Source organism: Myodes glareolus, chromosome 26, assembly GCF_982192425.1.
Source record: "Myodes glareolus chromosome 26, mMyoGla1.1, whole genome shotgun sequence".
In the NCBI taxonomy this organism is placed as follows: Eukaryota; Metazoa; Chordata; class Mammalia; order Rodentia; family Cricetidae; genus Myodes; species Myodes glareolus.
The window spans coordinates 4,167,876-4,185,704 of NC_142051.1; the positions used below are offsets into that span (position 1 = coordinate 4,167,876).

General features: G+C 43.9%; 1 protein-coding gene across 1 annotated transcript in view; it reads right to left on the minus strand.

Annotated features, from left to right (window-relative positions):
* Irak3 (interleukin 1 receptor associated kinase 3) overlaps positions 1-11,870 on the minus strand; it is a 55,983-nt gene extending 44,113 nt beyond the window's left edge. The window contains exon 1 of the mRNA XM_048418382.3: positions 11,616-11,870. Within this exon, the coding sequence (XP_048274339.2) occupies positions 11,616-11,748 (133 nt within the window). The 5' untranslated portion in view covers positions 11,749-11,870. The remainder of the gene's footprint in view (positions 1-11,615) is intronic.
* Between the last annotated feature and the right edge of the window lie 5,959 nt (positions 11,871-17,829).

Sequence of the window (17,829 nt, forward strand, 5' to 3'; positions counted from 1 at the left end):
TGGGAAACTGATGGATCCTGGGAGGTATGCGGCCCTAAGAAGCCACCAGCAGGTGGCTCTTCACTCACTTACACAATGGCAGCAGCAAGTAAACTCATTGGGTTTAAAAATAAGCTCACACAAAGTTGAGAGGGAATTGGGGTAGGGGGTAGGGGTGAAATTAGAAAGGAGGAAATTAGGAGGGATTTGGTAAAAAGAAAAAGCATAACATGCATTATTAAATTCTCAAATAAAAGCCAGGCGGTGGCGGCACACACCTGTGATAGCAGCACTCAGGAGGCAGAGGCTGGTGGATCTCTGTGAGTTCAAGGCCAGGCTGGTCTACAGAGTACCAGAACAGGCTCCAAAGCTACAGACAAACCCTGTCTCGAAAAAAACAAAACAAATTCTCAAATAAAAAGTAATTTTATCAGGAGTTGGGGATATACACCAGAGGTAGTGTTAGCTTACTTTGCAAAAGCCCTGGGTTTGATCCCTAATCCTACAATAAAAAATTTACTATTAAAACATGCACAGTGTGTTTTAATTACTTTCCCTAAATGATATAATGTGATTATCTACTTATTTGTATTGACTTACATATTATTAATACTCTAAAGATGATGTAAAGTATATGAAAAGACTGTATACTTTACACACAAATCCGAACTTATCTTGCATAAAGAAGTTGATGGATGATTTATCTCTTTCTCAAACTAATTTGTCTTTTTGGTTAACATGTATTTTTTCCTAAATACTTTATTTGACTACTTTTGCAAGCTCTTAAGAGCAAACTACTGTCATTTAAACGTTCCTTCAAGTTATAGTACCTTCAGGCGCCAAGGAGGAACAGGGCAAGGAGACAGGTTCCTAAATAAAAATGGGGACACCAAGAATGAATCTCTACACAGAGAGTTTCTGGACCCCCGATACAAGGTTAAAGCAGTTAGTATTTCTAAATGGTGGCTAGGGCTTAAACAGGTCTTGGCTAGGGTTTTCTGTCCTGGGAAGTTTCCATTTGAAACCACGACAAATCACTGTGAACTCTACAGACTGTCCTGCCTTGCAGGGAAAAGTCTCCAATCAAAATAGAGCATGGCTGTGTGCACTTGGGTTCACAAAGGACCATGAGTGTTTAGAGGTGGCTGTGCTATTAGCCTCTGGGGCAACTTCAAGTGCGTGGTAGACTGCGAATAATTTCCCTTTCCCCCGATGTTGTAATTTATTTAAAAAGTGGAGCACGCGAGAAAATGACGCCTTGCGACAATGCTCACGTGGAGCGGGTATTTTCTTGTAGGAAAGAGAATGGGAAAGGGGGGGGCGAAGAGGGAGACAGGCCTCTGGGGACAGGAATGGCAAAAGAGAAGAGGTGGAGAGAGAGAAAGAGAGAGAGAGAAAGGGAGAAAGGGAGGAAGGGAAGGAGGGAGGGAAGCAGAAAGAGAGAGAATGAGACCGGAAGCGGGCAAGAACCACCTTTTAAAAAAGAAGATAGCGAATGTGCACAGTGGGTGCTCTTAGTGGCTGTAGCTGAGGAAGCATCCTGTCAGGACCCCAAGGGCAGGTCAGTGCAGATGCCTGAATATTAACAATAATGAACACTGACTCTCAAATCCCCCTAGTCTTTTGAAGTTGGAACTGTAGGTCAGTAGTAGAGCATTTATATGACATACCCAAGACCCTGGGATAAGTCCCTAGCACTGAAAAAGAAAAAACAAAAACCCCAAAGCCCACAATTTCTAATCTTTAGGAAACTTTCTAAACATTTAGTGTGACCCTCAAAAGTCACACTCCAAAGAAAGAACACTGGTGTCACAGGGCTTTTTCTCCAGTAAGGGAAGTTTAGCTTTCTTCTATTAGAAAGTACATTTTCTAATTATTACTATTTTCAGGGTATTGGGCGAAATGCACCACCAAATTAATAATATTATCTCTATAACGCATGACAGTTTGGGCATTTGTTAAATAAATAAGGCTGGTTCCTTTAAACTTTGGATCTTTGGGATAAACCTTACACTCATGATTTCCTGGGGGCTGAGAGGGAAGATGGGGAAGGTCAGACTCCAGTCAGCCTGCAGACAGGGCAGCTAGGGCAAGGTTTGCTGGGACTAATGGGAGAAGGAAAGGTGTACGGTATGGGATGGAAACGCGTTTTACAAAGGAGGAGGGTATCGTAGAGTAAAGAAAAGGCAACCCTTAAAACGGAGGTTCCGCCAGGCGGTGTGGCACACGCCTTTAGTTCCAGCACTCAAAAGGCAGGCGGGTTTCCGTGGGTTCGAGGCCAGCCTGGTCTACAGAGATAGTTCCAAGACAGCCAGGGCTACACAGAGAAATCCTGTCTCAGAAAACAAAAACAAAAAAACAAACAAACAAATGAAGGTTCAGTTCAAGAGAAGCCGCCCAGGGAAATCCCTCTTGTCTTTGTATGTCAAACACCCAGCACCAATGTTCGATTCACATTTGCCAAATGACACACAAAGGCCCTGAGGACCAGCACAAGTTGTTACCATTCATGACACGGGCAACCCGAGGCTGGTCCCACGAGGGGCCACAACAGGTGACCCTATTACAAAAACTTGAGCGTTCACCCCACCAGCAATGAGCCGGACCTCACACTTCTAAAAGGAGCACAAAGTTGGTAGCTTCAACTTTACAGATGGTCTCTCTCTGGTGGCGATAGTTTACATACAGAGACTAAGCATTGTTTTAATGCTCGTAGTTCTCACAAGTAGCAAAGGAACCACTCGCAATGGTTAAGGAAATCAATTAACTTTCCAAAGCCCAGAGATGTCTGCTGTCCCACATTCCATTCCTCATTCTCCTTCCTCTTTTCTTTTTTATTTTTTCAACTGCTGTATTTCCCTTTTCAATGAGCAGCAGGACATAACTGTGCTCTCCCCCCCTGCCATGCCATGTGCCCCAGAGACTACACAACCACATTAACCACACTTCTGAGATCCAGCTGTGGTGGGAGTGGACAGGCATCGAATGCACTGGCTGTTAGCTACCTAACACAGATCTGCACAAAAGAGTATAAGGAAAACTAGACTAGGTGAGAGGGTTTTTCTGCAGAACTTGGGAAGAGACTCGCCAATAGTCACTTAGAATTGGCACTGCCTGCGTGCATGGGTGGCTTCCAGGACTAGAAATTGAATATGTTTTCTCTTTCTTCTACTGGTGATTCATTGTACATCCTTAATGGCTTTTCCCTAAGGATAAGGCATTTTAAATAGAAATACCACTAAAAAAGAATAATTATCTGCAACCATAAAATGTATAGTTCATTTAAATCAAATTCTATAAAACAATAACTTCAGTTTGGTGCAACAGGAATGTAAATTCTTGGTACGTTAGCTACAGTCCATATTCTTAGTTTCCACTAATACTTTCCTTACTTTTCTCTCTTCCAGAATACAGGGCTTTGTTTCTTCACAAATCAAAGAGCAAAGTTCCCAATAATTAACTGTATTGTTAAAGAGTATTTTAAAATAAAAAGATAAAGTAAGAAAAATGGGCTGTAGTCGTAGAAAAACATTGTTTTGGAAGGCAAATCTTACTAAAAGATACCTCGTCACGAAAGAAACCTAAAAATAAGGAGACCTGAGAAGCTGAGAAATCCATTGACCTGAAGGTAACAATCAGACAATATCTCTAGATGCTCAAAAGTCTTGGCAGGCTGTTTTGAACAGGTCAAATATCTAGATAGTGCTAACCACTGGGGAATTCAGTGACAGAAATCTTGTCTCCATATGCAAATATGTCTCTGGAGGGGGATTTTCAGAATAACGCAACACTCCCCAGTTTGCAGTCTCTGTATTTGCATGCGACCACATGCCAAAGCCCTAGGAAGTTAAGGCAGCATTTGTGCAGTTTGTTTTGGGGACACAATGGGAAAGCTAAGCTGATTCTTTTCTGTTTTTCTACAAAACACACAAAGAAATAGGTTTGGTTTCAGCAAGCAACAATAGCAAATCCCTTATGATGAAGGATATTTTAAAATTCCAAAGCAATAAAACAAAATTAAAGTGTGTAAGTTGCCTATGTATTCCACATCCCAGACAGCAGTAACACCATGAGTGAGCCAATTTTGTAAGAAATAATACTTATCTAAGCTTATGCACATGTAAACTCTTTAATCCACATTTGAGGAGGATTTCTATTACATAATGAGAGTAAGGGCAGGGAAAACTGTGACAGTCTCTCAAATGTCCCCCAATGTTCATGTTTTCCTAGACATAGACAATGACCTGGAAGTTAACAGCGCTTAGGTATCGGTATGAGAACAGGTTGTTCTCAACACCAGCACTCTCTAAACCTCGAGGCCATGCAGCTTTCAGCCAGGCAAGGTGGCACACGCCTTTAATCTTAGCACTTGGAAGGCAGAAGAAGCAGATGGATTCTTTTGAGTTTAAGGCTAGCCTGGTCTTTGTAGCAAATTCCAGTGTAACTAGAACTACACAATGAGATCTTGTCTTAAAAACAACAAAGTCTGTTTAATGTCATTCTGTGATAATGACCAATACTGTTTCCCCACATCGCTCCCACTGGAGTCGTCCTTGGGGCATTTATATAAATTCACTCTTTATAAAATCAGAGAATCTTTACAAGCAGTTACTACAGCACCTTACTAGTGTAGTCTTTGTTAAACATTCTACCTAATAAGATTTTGGATGTCTAAAAAAAGTCTCAGTTGACTACTTATTAACTGATTCACAGTGTAAACGGCGGCTCTGTTCCATCCCTAGTTTTAGACGCTAAGGGAGTCAGTGTGAAACAGGCAGATCAGAAACAAGAGCAACAAACATAAAACTTGAATAGCTGCCTTCATGAGGTGCGTCAGTTAGACTTGGAAATGTTTCAACAAAGGGCTGAGTAAACCAGCCTAAGGAGAGAAAACATTTTTGACTTACAGGCTCAGAGATTTCAGTCCACTATGGCAGGACAGTGGTTCTCAACCCGTGGATCATGACCCCTTTAGGGTCTAAGGCCACTGGAAAACACAGATATTTACAGTACAATTCATAACTAGCAAAATCACAGTTATGAAGTAGCAACAAAAACAGCCTTATGGTTGTGGTCAGCACAACATGAGGAACTGTATTAACAGGCTGCAGCACTAGCAGGGTTGAGAAGCACTGTGGTAGAGTATGGAGGAGCCTAACAGCTCAGTTTAGGGGTGCCAAGAAGCAGAACGAGAGGGGATATCTGTACTAGGGACACCCCACCTTTTTTACTCCACCCAGGCCCAGGCTATGGGCTGTACTGCGGATTCTCAGTGCAACCTCCCTCTCATGGTCAGCCCTCTCTAGAAACACTCTCGGCACTCCCAGAAGACGCTCTACCAATCTCCTAGGCACCTTCCCAGTCAATCAAGTCGACAGTCAAGAATAACCGTCAGTAGGAAGCGTATTTCTAGAGGGACGATAAACAATATCAAATATGGAGGGTAAAAATGGGGAAGTGGTGTAGCTGAGAGTGAGAGATAAGGAGCAGAGGGAGGGACCCAATCTGCAGGGTCTCTCTGTGTACCTCTGTAGTCCAGGCTAGCCTCAGACTCAGAGATCTGCCCATCTCTGCCTCAGGGCCAGGATTGCCCTGCCGGGTTGTCAGTTTTATAGGCGCATTCAAGGCATGCCGAAGCGTAGAATAGGTGAAGAGGGAGGCCTCAAGGTTGTCTGCAGGACAACTGTCCTGTAAGTCCAAGAAACAGAAAGTCAGCATAGAGAGAGAGCAGGGAGAAAAGTTATGTGGGTGCCCCATGCCTACTAGAGGCGAGATGGGACGCTATCTCAGGGTTATGAATGAAGCAGCGATATTTCATGTGCAAAAGGCCCACTGACTGCTTTTTTTAAAGGCATTTTAAAAAGAAGGGTGAGAAAATCTCACCTAGAAGACAGCTACATAATCCACATAAAACTCTCATGTTGGTTTGGTTGAAGATAGCTGTGACCACCGTGGTACGAGGTTATATTATTACATAGATCTAAAAGGCAAAAACCATAATAACAATTGCTTAGAGACAGAATGTGGTTTGTGGGGAGAAAAAGCTGAAAAGTCACGAAATATTAATCTTTTGGCCTAAATAAATAAAAAATAAGATTGCTATTAATTAAAATGGGAAAACTTCGGGGAGTAGAGGAGAGACATTTGAGGAATGTGAATTTGAAGACATTGCTCAAGTAGGTAAACAGAAAGGTGATGCTCATGTGTAAGAGAGACCCACGCTAGAAACTTGGCAATTAGTGACATCTGAATAGAATCCTAGGTAGTGGGTATGGGTCATGGGGTCCGAAGGCATCATAAGAGATAAAGAGCCATCTGTCACAAAAGGAAGAAATAAGACCCGAGTACAGTTCTATAAATACACAGTACTTCGTGGAGAGAGGACAATCCAATGTGTCAAGTAAGATGAAGTCTTGGGGGCAACCAGTGCATTTAGCCATGCTGGGAAGGTTCAGCATCTGGACCAGTGAAGGATGAAAGCCTAAATAGAGAAGGTTCAAGAAAGGATACAGCAATGGACTAATAGAATAAATAGCCCCTTTGAGGGAGAAGAGATAAATGGGCTGGTAGCTTAGAGTAGAAGTGAGATCTAATGGCAGCCTTGCATGATGGGAGGAATGATGCAGTGGTCCACGGCAAGCCACAGTCTGTCTTCAGGATGGGAAGCCCATTGGCTGTTCCTGAAGTAAGGGAAGGACACAGTGCCTCCTTCTGAAGAGTACAATGTGGAAAGAGGAGGACCAAGAGAAACGTTATCATGTGGGTACCCAACAGATACGACCTTAGCCCATGGTAAATGGGACAGAGGTGGTTTACATCAGAAGTATGGACCCCGGCTAAACCATGGTGAAAATGGCCCTTTGCCTCTGTGATCTCCTCCAGAATCAACCTCAGTCTAACAATGAGAAAGAAAAATCACAGTTGAGGAGCAAAAAGTGCTCCTCAAAACTGTCAAGGTCATCAAAACCAAGCCTGAGATGTCGCACGCAGTTCGGAGGAGACAGAGAGCACACGGAAGGAAAAGCGACATGGTAGCTCAGTGTGGGAACTTGGCTGGAATCCTGGAAGAGAGAAGGGAGACTAGGTGAAAAGTGGAGGAAGCGTGAATAAAATACAAACCTCCCTCGAGCAAGGAATCACACGTCAGTCTGGTGACTGAAAATAAAAGGAAAAGATGCGCTCTGGTATCTGATCATTTCATTAGAGTCTTAGTCTGCATTCATTAACTGAACTTGAGGCAAGTCACTTACATTCTCTAGCAATCCATTTTCCTGTCAATAAAACGGGAATGGGGACAGGGTCTACATTTTTATAGTAGGTTCAGGAGACAGTCTATATAAAGTACTTAAAGCAGGATCAGACACCAGCAGATACTCCAAAATGGAAGCTGTTAGTATCCCTAGTCTCATTGCATACAAATGCATGATTAATGTGCTATCGGTTTATTTATTTTAAAAATGACTATTCACTTGCATAATTTATTTACTTTTAAGAGATTTACTTTTTATGATGTTTTAATTATGTGTGCACGTTGAGGGGGTATGTACTTGTGAATGTGGGTAGTCCGTGAAAACGAAGACAATGGGCTCAGTTCCTTACAAGTCATTGTGAGCACACAGGCATGGGTGCCAGGAACAGAACCCACGTCCTCTGGAAGGGCAGCACACACTCTCAGCCACTGAGCCATCTCTCCAGTCCCTTATGAGAGAAAGAACACTGAATAGCACCTATTGCATAGAATCTATAAAAGAATAACATGAGTTTTCTCAGTCTATCTTATAATGTTGAGAGGTTTGACAGTGTGAATGGTCCCAAACTATTTACTTTAAATAGCAGTTTATGGTAATGGAATGAATGACTGCTCATCAGAGGTCTGTATGTTCGTTATGATGTCATTGTGTCTGCAAAGCAAGCAGTTGTCACCAACAATCCGAGATTACCTTGGAATTATACTAATTTTACTAACAATACTTAACAAAGTGGCTTGAGGAATTTGGTATATGTGATAGTGCTGGAAGCAGACGGTGCCTCCAGATGTGCCTTACACTTTCCACCCACGCTCTCCATCAGCTGCTCCAGAAGAGAGACCTAAGCATTTGTATGTTCAAAGCCTTGCGCGGGTGATTCTAGCGTGCAAGCAACCAGGCTCCTTGATCCCCCACACATTTACCTAACACAGGGACAGCTACGCGATCTGCCCTTGTCTGAACTGTCTTTGGTAATTGTAATCCCACAGTCACTGTCATCGGGGATCATGATCAGGCTAGGACAGTTTTCTTGTCACTGTTGTGATTCCTTCGCATCTGCAGTTGGGGTCCTTCATAGCTTCAGATTCTTGCTTACTTTCTGCACAGGTCACCTGTGCGTGCGTGCGTGCGTGTGTGTGTGTGTGTGTGTGCTGCATGCACGCACACATGTACATGCCCATACACTAGGGAATCAAGCTCAAGGCTTCACATACTCAAGCATTTACTCAGCTACTCTTTCAGAACTCAGTGCAGCTCCACGGTCAGCTCAACAACCCGCTCCTTGTTGCAAAGATCTAGTTTTCCTTCCAGGACTTCCCCACCTCCTTTTTCCCCCTCTCCTCGCTGCACTAGTAGGGGACAAGGCACGCGAGCCTGAACAGGCACTTACATCTACATTGAGGAGTGCACATTTTTAGAATCAGCATGCAAAGGCATACTATCCACGCTCCATACAGAGACAGGGTTTTAGTCTATAGTATGCACCAGGTCAAACCCAATAAACCAACTTGCCATCTCCAGGAAGCATTCCAAATCGACCTGTGGCAGTGAGTCCAGGGAGCCTGTGGTCATCGGCCCTACACTGTCAAAACTTGATTAGTAACCCATACCTCCATCAACTGGAGAAAGACAAATATGTACCTCTGAACATTCACATGAGATGCCTCAAATCTAGTTACCCTGCATGCCACCTTCCCCATTCCATCAGATTTAAAGAAAAAAAAAACTCCCTTTTAAATCTCCAATTTAAAATCTTCCCACCTTCAACCAAATGTACCTAGCTTCAGAGTCCTCCTTCATTTGTCCAGATGTCCCTGGTTTGTCCTTGTGTCCGCCATCTTTGTTAATTTCCACAAGGGCAAACAGAGCCGTGTGTGTGAGCGGCACACTGAACTGTAACACAGAGCCATGTGTGTGAGCGACACACTGAACTGTAACACAGAGCCATGTGTGTGTGAGCGGCACAGTGAACTGTAACACAGCCGTGTGTGTGAGCGGCACACTAAGGTTTTTTTTCCAAGTCAGAAATGCTACCTTTAGGGGTCTGTGGGATGCAGAAGAGAAGGGTATTACAGTAAGTGGAAGTGGGCAGTGTGGCTTGTGGCTCACAGCATGAACATGAACCTTGGATACAGATGCCCCTAGCTCGAGTCCTGGCTCTGCTACTTTCGAACGTATGGGCATGGGCAAGTGACCCCACAATCTGTAACCCAGTGCCCTTATGTATAGAAATGCTTGCAATGACTACAGTACCTGAGCCACAGGTGGATGGAGGGGGTATGACGCTTGACTATTTGGAGTTTAATGCTATGGAGAAAGGTGAGGAGAAGGAGAGAGGAAAGAAGCCAGTTAATCGGGCTGGACTTCCTGAAAAGCAGGGCCTGAGTGCTGACTGTTCCCTTAAATAGGACACACCTTCTTCCATTTTCATGGCCTCCACTGACTGCCTTCATTAGCTATGACATGATCTGGCCCCATGCGTATCTGCTCACTGGGCCAAAAATATTTTGTTTTCAAAATGCAATAATCCTCAGAAATATATAGACACAAATACTGCCTATGCCGTGATCTAGCTCAAAAAGGGAAACACACTGATAGGGGAGGGATCTTATCTCTCAATGGCGGGCTGGAAATTGCTCTGTTTTTTCAAAGTCTGAGTCAAGTATCCTCTTCTGAGACGTCTGCTGAAAAATCTTGTTTTAAAATTCTAGTTTAGGACTGGAGAGATGGCTCTCCAATTAAGAGCACTGGCACCTCTTCCAGAAGTCCTGAGTTCAATTCCCAGCACCCACATGATGGCTCACAGCCATCTATAGTGGGATCTGATGCTCAGTTCTGGCATGCAGGTGTACATGCAGATAGAGCATCATATATATGAAAGTATAGTTTTAAATCACTGAATAAATTGTTTAGATACTGGGGACAGAACCGAACCCTTCCTTGTGCTAAGAAGGTATATTCTACTTCTGAATTGCTATCCCTAGCCCACTCCCAAAGCAAGTTTACACAGACGCTAATTTCAGAGGCTGCGAGCATGTTGTTTACCAACCACAAAGAAGTGTTCTGCTCACAGGGTTGTTGTTCTTGGGAAGAAAAATCACTGATTCAGTTAAAGCGGTTTAAAAATACTCACTTTTATTTCCAACTAACATTAACTGCGACAGCCTGAGGTATTAAATCTAACCCCAAAGAGATCGCTTGCCGCAGCAAAGCAGAGATTTCTGTCATTACCTGACCGCTTCCAGCACACAGTGGCTCAGTTTACCAAATCTGCATAAAAGGGATTTTTGAAGTTAACTTTCTAGACAAAAATAAAGTCTTTCTTTACAATTTTGTTGCACCAGATTAGGCAAATAAGCAAGATGTATTTAATTAAAAGAACCGGGCGCCACATTCACTGTGAACTGTAGTATTTCCTTGTAAATTATTGAGGACTCACTGAAAACACCAAAGTAGGCGGTGGAAGCCTGAGATCCATCCCAGGATCCTGCAGTGGAAGAGAAAACTGACTCCCAGAAGTTGTCCTCTGCTTGCCACAAGAGTATATGCACCATGCTCTCTCTCTCTCTCTCTCTCTCTCTCTCTCTCTCTCTCTCTCTCACACACACACACACACACACACACACACACACAAAGAGAGCAAAGAAAACCCCAAAGGGGGCTGGAGAGATGGCAAGGTGGTTAAGAGCACTGGGCTGCTCTTCCAGAGGACCTGGGTTCAATTCCCAGCACCCACATGGCAGTTCACAACCACCTGTAACTTCAGTTCCAGGAGACCTGACACCCTCACTCAGACACACATGCAGACAAAACACCAATGAACATAAAATGAAAATAAATTTTAAAAAAGAAAACACCAAAGAATAGATATCTTAAAGTTCCAAAAAAGTATCGTTTGCTTTTTGTTTTTGAGACAGAGTCTCACACTGTCCAAGCCAGTCAGGAACTCTCTACATAGGAGAGAATGGCCTTGAAGATCTGACCCTCCTGCTTCACCTGTGCACGGTTGGCATCACCACGGTCTGTTTTATTTCATGCCTGGGAATTGAGCCTACAGCTTCATTCATGCGTAGATAATCACTCTAGCAATTGAGTTACATCTCTAATTCTCTAAAAATGTTTGAATAGTAAAATAATTTGGGCCATTTTGTAAAGCCAGGTGACATCACTCACCTATGATAACATTTGCATATTTATGTGCACATTGCAAAGCGAGCGCAACAGGAATAACTTACAAGCGCGAGACGCCTTCTCCATATCTGACTTTCCCAACCCCCAACTTAATACAGCGGAGCCCAAAGTGTCGGAGAGGGAAGGGGAGTGAGGGTCAGGTCTCTGGGTTAGCTGAGTCCCTTGCAGGGAGGACTGGCAGGTCTGGGTCGCACTCACCCAGGCCGCGCCAGCCCAGCGGACCGTCACAGCTGTCCAGGATGGTGCACAGCTCGCCCAGCAGCGCGGGCGGCAGGTCGAACAGCAGCGTGTGCGCCGACAGCGCGCCACGGGTCCCGCACAAGCCGGCCATCGCCGAGCCCCGGACCCCACGCGGCGAAGCAGGGCTGTCGCCGCCGCTGCCACCTCCTTACACAACCGCGGAAATCCAGCTCCTCGACCGCTGCCCCGAGCTTGCAACATGCCTCGCCCCGGCCCTCGCAGGGCGGGTCCCACATGACGCGGGGAGCCGCTCCCCAGGGATGCCCCTGCAAGACCTGGGCCGTCCCCCTCACCCCCACCCCCGGCCCTGCGCCCCGCCTCCTGTCCTCGTGTTTTGAATGGTTTCAGCAGTCCTCGGCTGGGGATGTGACCCGACCGAGGAGACCAGTCAAGAAAGTGAAGGCGGCAGACAGCGGCAGGAATCCGGGAAAGCCACCACCCCTCTGCTGCCCTGGGATGGGCGGCCTCCTGGACGTGGGGGTCTTCGTTACTTCTCTTAAAGTTTCTCTTTGTCCGTCCGGAAAGAAATACAGACTCACCGAGAAACTCATTTTCCTCTCCTGTTTTAACCAAATAAATTTAGACGGAAGAAAACGTATACACACTGTGTGTGTGTGGGGGGGGGTGGATGTAGACGGTAACTCCCAACAAACAGGCCAAACCAGTGCAGAAACGGCTTATCCTTGCGGCAGAAGGCAGCCCTGCCACAGTGCCGCTTGTTTTTGTTTGTTTGTTTTTTTTTTTCCTATCACATTCTTCTTTTCCTTCCTCAAAGTGCTTAAACGAGCTTGCAACATGGAATTTAAGTAATCATGGCTGCTATTTTGAAATATTCAACCGTTTATACTGTAATGGTCCCCCGCAGGAACGATACGGATGCTGCTGACAAAAGAGGTCTTCAAGGCGGGTGGGCAAACGTCATCTCCGAAGCGGGAGACCGGACAGTGGCATCCACTGAAAAACAAGCTGTTGTTCCAAACTTCTCAGATCTTACCCTTTGGGAACAGCTCCCCCTGGAGCTCAGCAGAGGTGGTGCAGGGGCATGAGATACCCCTGCGTGAATTCCCCAAAATAGCAGTAGTCTGTAAAAACACACATGAAAACTGGTAGCTAGAACGGTTGGAGCGAAATTTCTGAGGTCTCTTCTTTCCAATGACTACGGTTTTATCAAACTACAAACTGAAAAGGGTCTCTGTGTTACTATGTTGAGCAACAGAGGGAAGAGGGAGTTACTGTACTGGGCACTTTTTGGCTTCCTAGGGCAAGGCATGTGCCTCGACAGGGAATCGCCATGTGAACTTGTGTTAGACTTCTGACAAAATGCCCAACAGAGCGACTCAAAAAGAAAGTAGGCTTGTTTGACTCAGACTTTCGGTCCATGGTTGCTTGACCTCAGTGTCTTTTGGGAGCCTGTGATAAGTCACGGTGGGAGTAATGGTACAGAAGGATGCTTACTTCAGGACAGCTGGAAAGTAGGGAGGGGGAGGGGGACTGGAGAGATAGAGACTGCATGTGTAAACACTAGAGTGCCAGAATTCCCTTCCAGGGACCTGGTTTATCAGGCCAGCAACCGAGTTTTTAGTATATGAGCCTTCAGAGGACATTTAAACTCTACACCATTACAATGATAGCAGCACTCAGAAATACCGGTATCATCAGATCTTCTCATTTACCACGAGGCAAGGAGAAAGAGATTGGGGACAAGATATACCTTTCAAAGTCAGGCCTCCAACGACACAATCCATCCGTGAAGTTACTCCCCTTGTAAGCTAGTTTGCCTCTCAACACTGCCACCAGCTGGGACCCACGAGTTCAACACATGAACTTTTAGAGCTTCCTGTCCAAGACATAACAGACATTTCTTCCCTCTCTAGAAGTGAACCGTCTACACCCCACCTAAATCTCATCTTTGACGGCCGCCATGAATACCATCCATGTTATCCCTCTCACGGTAACCGAAGGGAATGAGGGTGGCTGTTGTCATTTATCTTTGTGACTTTAACTGTTTGTCACTCTCCTGGCTCATCTCCATCAAATTATAAACACAACACACTCTCCAAATCTTCTGGAGAGGTTCATGTAGCCATTCCCCAGGATTTTTGCCAGGGATTAGTTCCAAGGTTCGGATCTTGAGCATAAGACGGGACTAAAGAGCAGGAGGGTGCGGGTGATAGTTCCAGTGTGTTAGTAAGGTTCCTAGTCATTCAGGCGCGGCTGCCATGTTTTCCAAACTGCCTCCTACACTACAGGCCACCTCTGGAGTTGGATTCAAGTGTAATGGAAGAGCTCATTATAGACAACAAAAAATCCAGTCATTCCAAAAATCCCAGGGATGGGGGGGTGCAGTGTTTATTACAGCCTACGTTCACAACTGCAGGGAGACTCCAGGACTTAAGCATCAATGCTGACTGCTTTTTATAAACTGACCCACAAAACTATGGGGCTTTTCCTGCTTAGTTTTCTTCCAGTTTTTATCTCCAGACATATTCATGTTAAAATCACTGAAAGCTCTCCATTACAGAATGGAGTCTGGCTGGTCAAAGTTCTTAGGAGTCGGTTTTATGATGGTTATGTTCATTACCTACTTTCCTTCTCCCTCTCTGACGATCTCCCCAGTTCCTCAAGAGCTACCAAATCTGACCTCTCCTGTGACATTCAGTGAAGAGGGACCTTTACTGAGCAAATGTGAGCTTTATATAATGTCACTACGACTTCCCTAGCAATTCCAGTGTGGGGACATTCTAATGGTTAGTAAACACTGGAGAAAACTCACGCCTAGAGAATTTACCTTGGACTAAAAGTTTGGGTGCTTTTACAGTAGTCCACCAGTCTTACAAAGTTTCAGTTGTACCCATTAAAGCCAAGCTGCCAACAAAATTCCATAAGTTTAAAAAGGATATAAGCTGGGCATGATCACATATGCCTTTAAACCAGCACTTGGAAGGCATAGGCAGGCAGGGATCTGTGAGTTTGAAATCAGCATGGTTTTAAATAGTGAGTTCTAGGCTAGACAGAGACACAAACACAGCGAGATTCTGTGAAAGAAGAATAAGACTAGAAACAGCAGTAAGAATAGGAGGGGGAAGGAAGAGATAGAAAACAAAAAGTAAAAAAAAATGCAAAAGTAGTTTCATCTTAAATCTTTACTGTTTTTAGTATTGAATGCAGATGTCAAACTTGTGTTTTCTAGGTGTGTTGTTCTAGAATGAATATGCCTTTCCAATGAGAAATTACTCTGTGAAATTAGAAATTAATAAAAGAAAAAGCTCTTTAATAGAGCACATGTCCAACCCTGGTTAAAGCCCAAAGAGAAACTAGCTTGAATAGAAACTCTTGCTAATTTATATATACCTTAGGTTTATGCATTGCATATATGCTGCCATCTAGAAACTTCTTTCAGGTTCTGGCCTATGGCTATGCCTTGAATGATTTAAACAGAAAGTGGAGACTGGAAGCCTGGCCACCAAGGCACATAGGAGATGCACACAGCAAAGATTCTGCATATTGTACAATTGCTTTAAGTGCACCTGTGTTGTTCTTTCTCAAATACTGTTACCCAGAGTCGTTGGTCTCACCTGGCAGAATTGTGCTTTTCTCAAGAAGAGAACTGAGCTGGATGTGGTGATACACACCTTTTTTCTTTTCTTTTTTTTTTCTTTTTTTTCTTTTTTGATTTTACGAGACAGAGTTTCTCTGTAGCTTTGGGCCTGTCCTGAAACTAGTTCTTGTAGACCAGGTTGGCCTCGAACTCACAGAGATCCACCTGCCTCTGCCTCCGGAGTGCTAGGGTTAAAGGCCTGCGGGTGGTACACACCTTTAATCCCAGCAGCACTCAGGAGGCAGTGGCAGGCGGATCTCAGTGAATTTGAGGCCAGCCTGGTCTACAAAGCAAGTTCCAGGAGCTGCTACACAGAAAAACACCAAAACCAAAACCAAACAAAAACAGAAAAACAAAACAAGCAAAAGAGGGGGAAGAAGGGAGAGGGAGAGAATCCAGGTCTTAACTTTGGCTGTGACCCTGCCCTGCCCTGCCCCCCTAGAGCTGCCTGTTAAAGGCATGCTCTTTGATACAGGGTTGTAAGTCAGGGTTATTGCCTAAGCAGCTCTATTAGTAGACACTCTCCACTCTAGCTTGACTGAGTTGGTGGACTATAAGGAAGAGGTGCCACAGTTAGACGTCTATCCTTCCCTTTCCTTCCGTGTCTCCCTTCTATGTGAGTACTTTCCTAATACCAGAAAGGAACACCAGTGGAAAAAAGGATGCAACAAGATTTGCTGGTCATTCACATTTTTTTAAAATGATGTATCTCTCTCCTTTCAGAGTGAGGTCTGTCTAGCAAGGAGAACTAGGCTTCTAGCCTGCCACTGTCCTCCCTTCTTCTTGTACTCAGTAGCAGATGTCGTTTGAGTATAGCTTAACTCCCATGTGTTACAGACACAAACGAATTCTTTGCTTGTTGGGCATCCTGAGCGCTGAAGTGTGAGTGTTGACACAGCGGACACCACTGCTGTGAGCACGCAAGCTTCTCATCTCCAGTGTCCTTTCAGGATTCACTTTTAAACACAAGCTTGGGGCAGCACGAGTAAGATTTCTAGAATGGCAACAACTGAGAGTTAAATGAAGTGCAGGGTCCTTCTGAATGCATGGTCTCTGCAGTATCCGAAACAGTGTCTTGAAGTATCCCAGGCAACACCTTGAAACACATGCTGGTTGCAGCTCACATTACTCCTCAGTCTTGACACTGCTGGTTCCTTAGTTTTAACCACTTGACAAGTGCTTAGCGATATTTCCTTTTGATATTTAGCTGCACTTTCTCTGACCAGTAATGAGAGTAAGCATTTCCCATGTGTTTGCAACCTATTTGGCTCCATTCTATGAATATGTGCCACCTAATCCAGTCTCTTGTCCATTTTCTGTTGGCTGCTTGCTGTAGGAGCTGAGTCTGGATTTCTGATCATTGTTATTGTGGTATGAAATGGACGCTTTAGATAGATATGTATATTAAAATATTTCCTAGTCTGTTGTTTGGTCTTTACTCATTCATGATAAATTTTAATCACTAGTTGTTCTCAATGTTTATATAGTTTTCCAGTCTTCTGAGATTAAATAATATTTTAACAGTTTTCAGACATCTTTGCTTTTCTTCAAATTATAAAGAGATTATTTTACACAACTTTCAGTTTTATTGTTTTGTCTTTCACATTTAGGGGACAATCCAACCGGAATTAATTCTTTCTGAATGATAGGCTAGTGATGCTTTAGATGACACAAAGGTAGGTTCCCCACTCATCTCCAGTTGTCCTGTGCGATAAATACCATTCTTACAGCATTATCGAAGCGAATAACATGTTTCTAAAATGTTTAAAAATAATAAAAGATAAGCATTTTTTATTCTTGTGGCTATGGAATATTTTTGAGAAAAGATTCCTGAAAACAATAAGTATTCTTTTTAGAAGAGGCTATTCTTCAATTTTTTAAACCCTACTTACCTACTTTTGGGATGAGGGAGTTTATTAAAACAAAAATTGAAGGATATGGATGAATCAAAGTAAATCCATTTTTAAAAATTACAAGTTTGTCAGTGGTCGCTGTATATGCCTTTAATCCCAGCACTCAGGAGGCAGAGGCAGGTGGAACTCTGTGAGTTCAAGACCCGCCTAGCCTACACAACGAGTTTCAGGCCAGCTAGCTACATATTGAGACTCTTTCTTTTAAAAAATAAAATTACAGGTGTCCTGGAATGTTTCCTTGGCAAGCATACACCTCAGGTCTGTAGTATAATGACGATAGCATCATGCCAGACACACTGTGCTGTTGCTGCCTTCTTTGCCAGAGGTTAATTCATCATTCTTCCCCTGGCTTTATCCTGAATTCTACCTTTGGCCTAAGGTGATCTGGCTTTTTTTTTATTTTCTCTGTCCAGCCTCATTCTTTGGCACCAGTCGCCTTAGAGTACTATGTGAACTTTGACCTCTATGCTCTTTGAGAACTTGCATCACATCCCGCTGATGGGTTCCTGCTTATCTTTTAAGATAAACATAATTCACTCAAAAAGTCTATTTTATTTTTATTTATTTATTTATTATTATTATTATTATTTTGGTTTTTCGAGACAGGATTTCTCTGTGTTGTTTTGAAGCCTGTCCTGTAGACCAGGCTAGCCTCGAACTC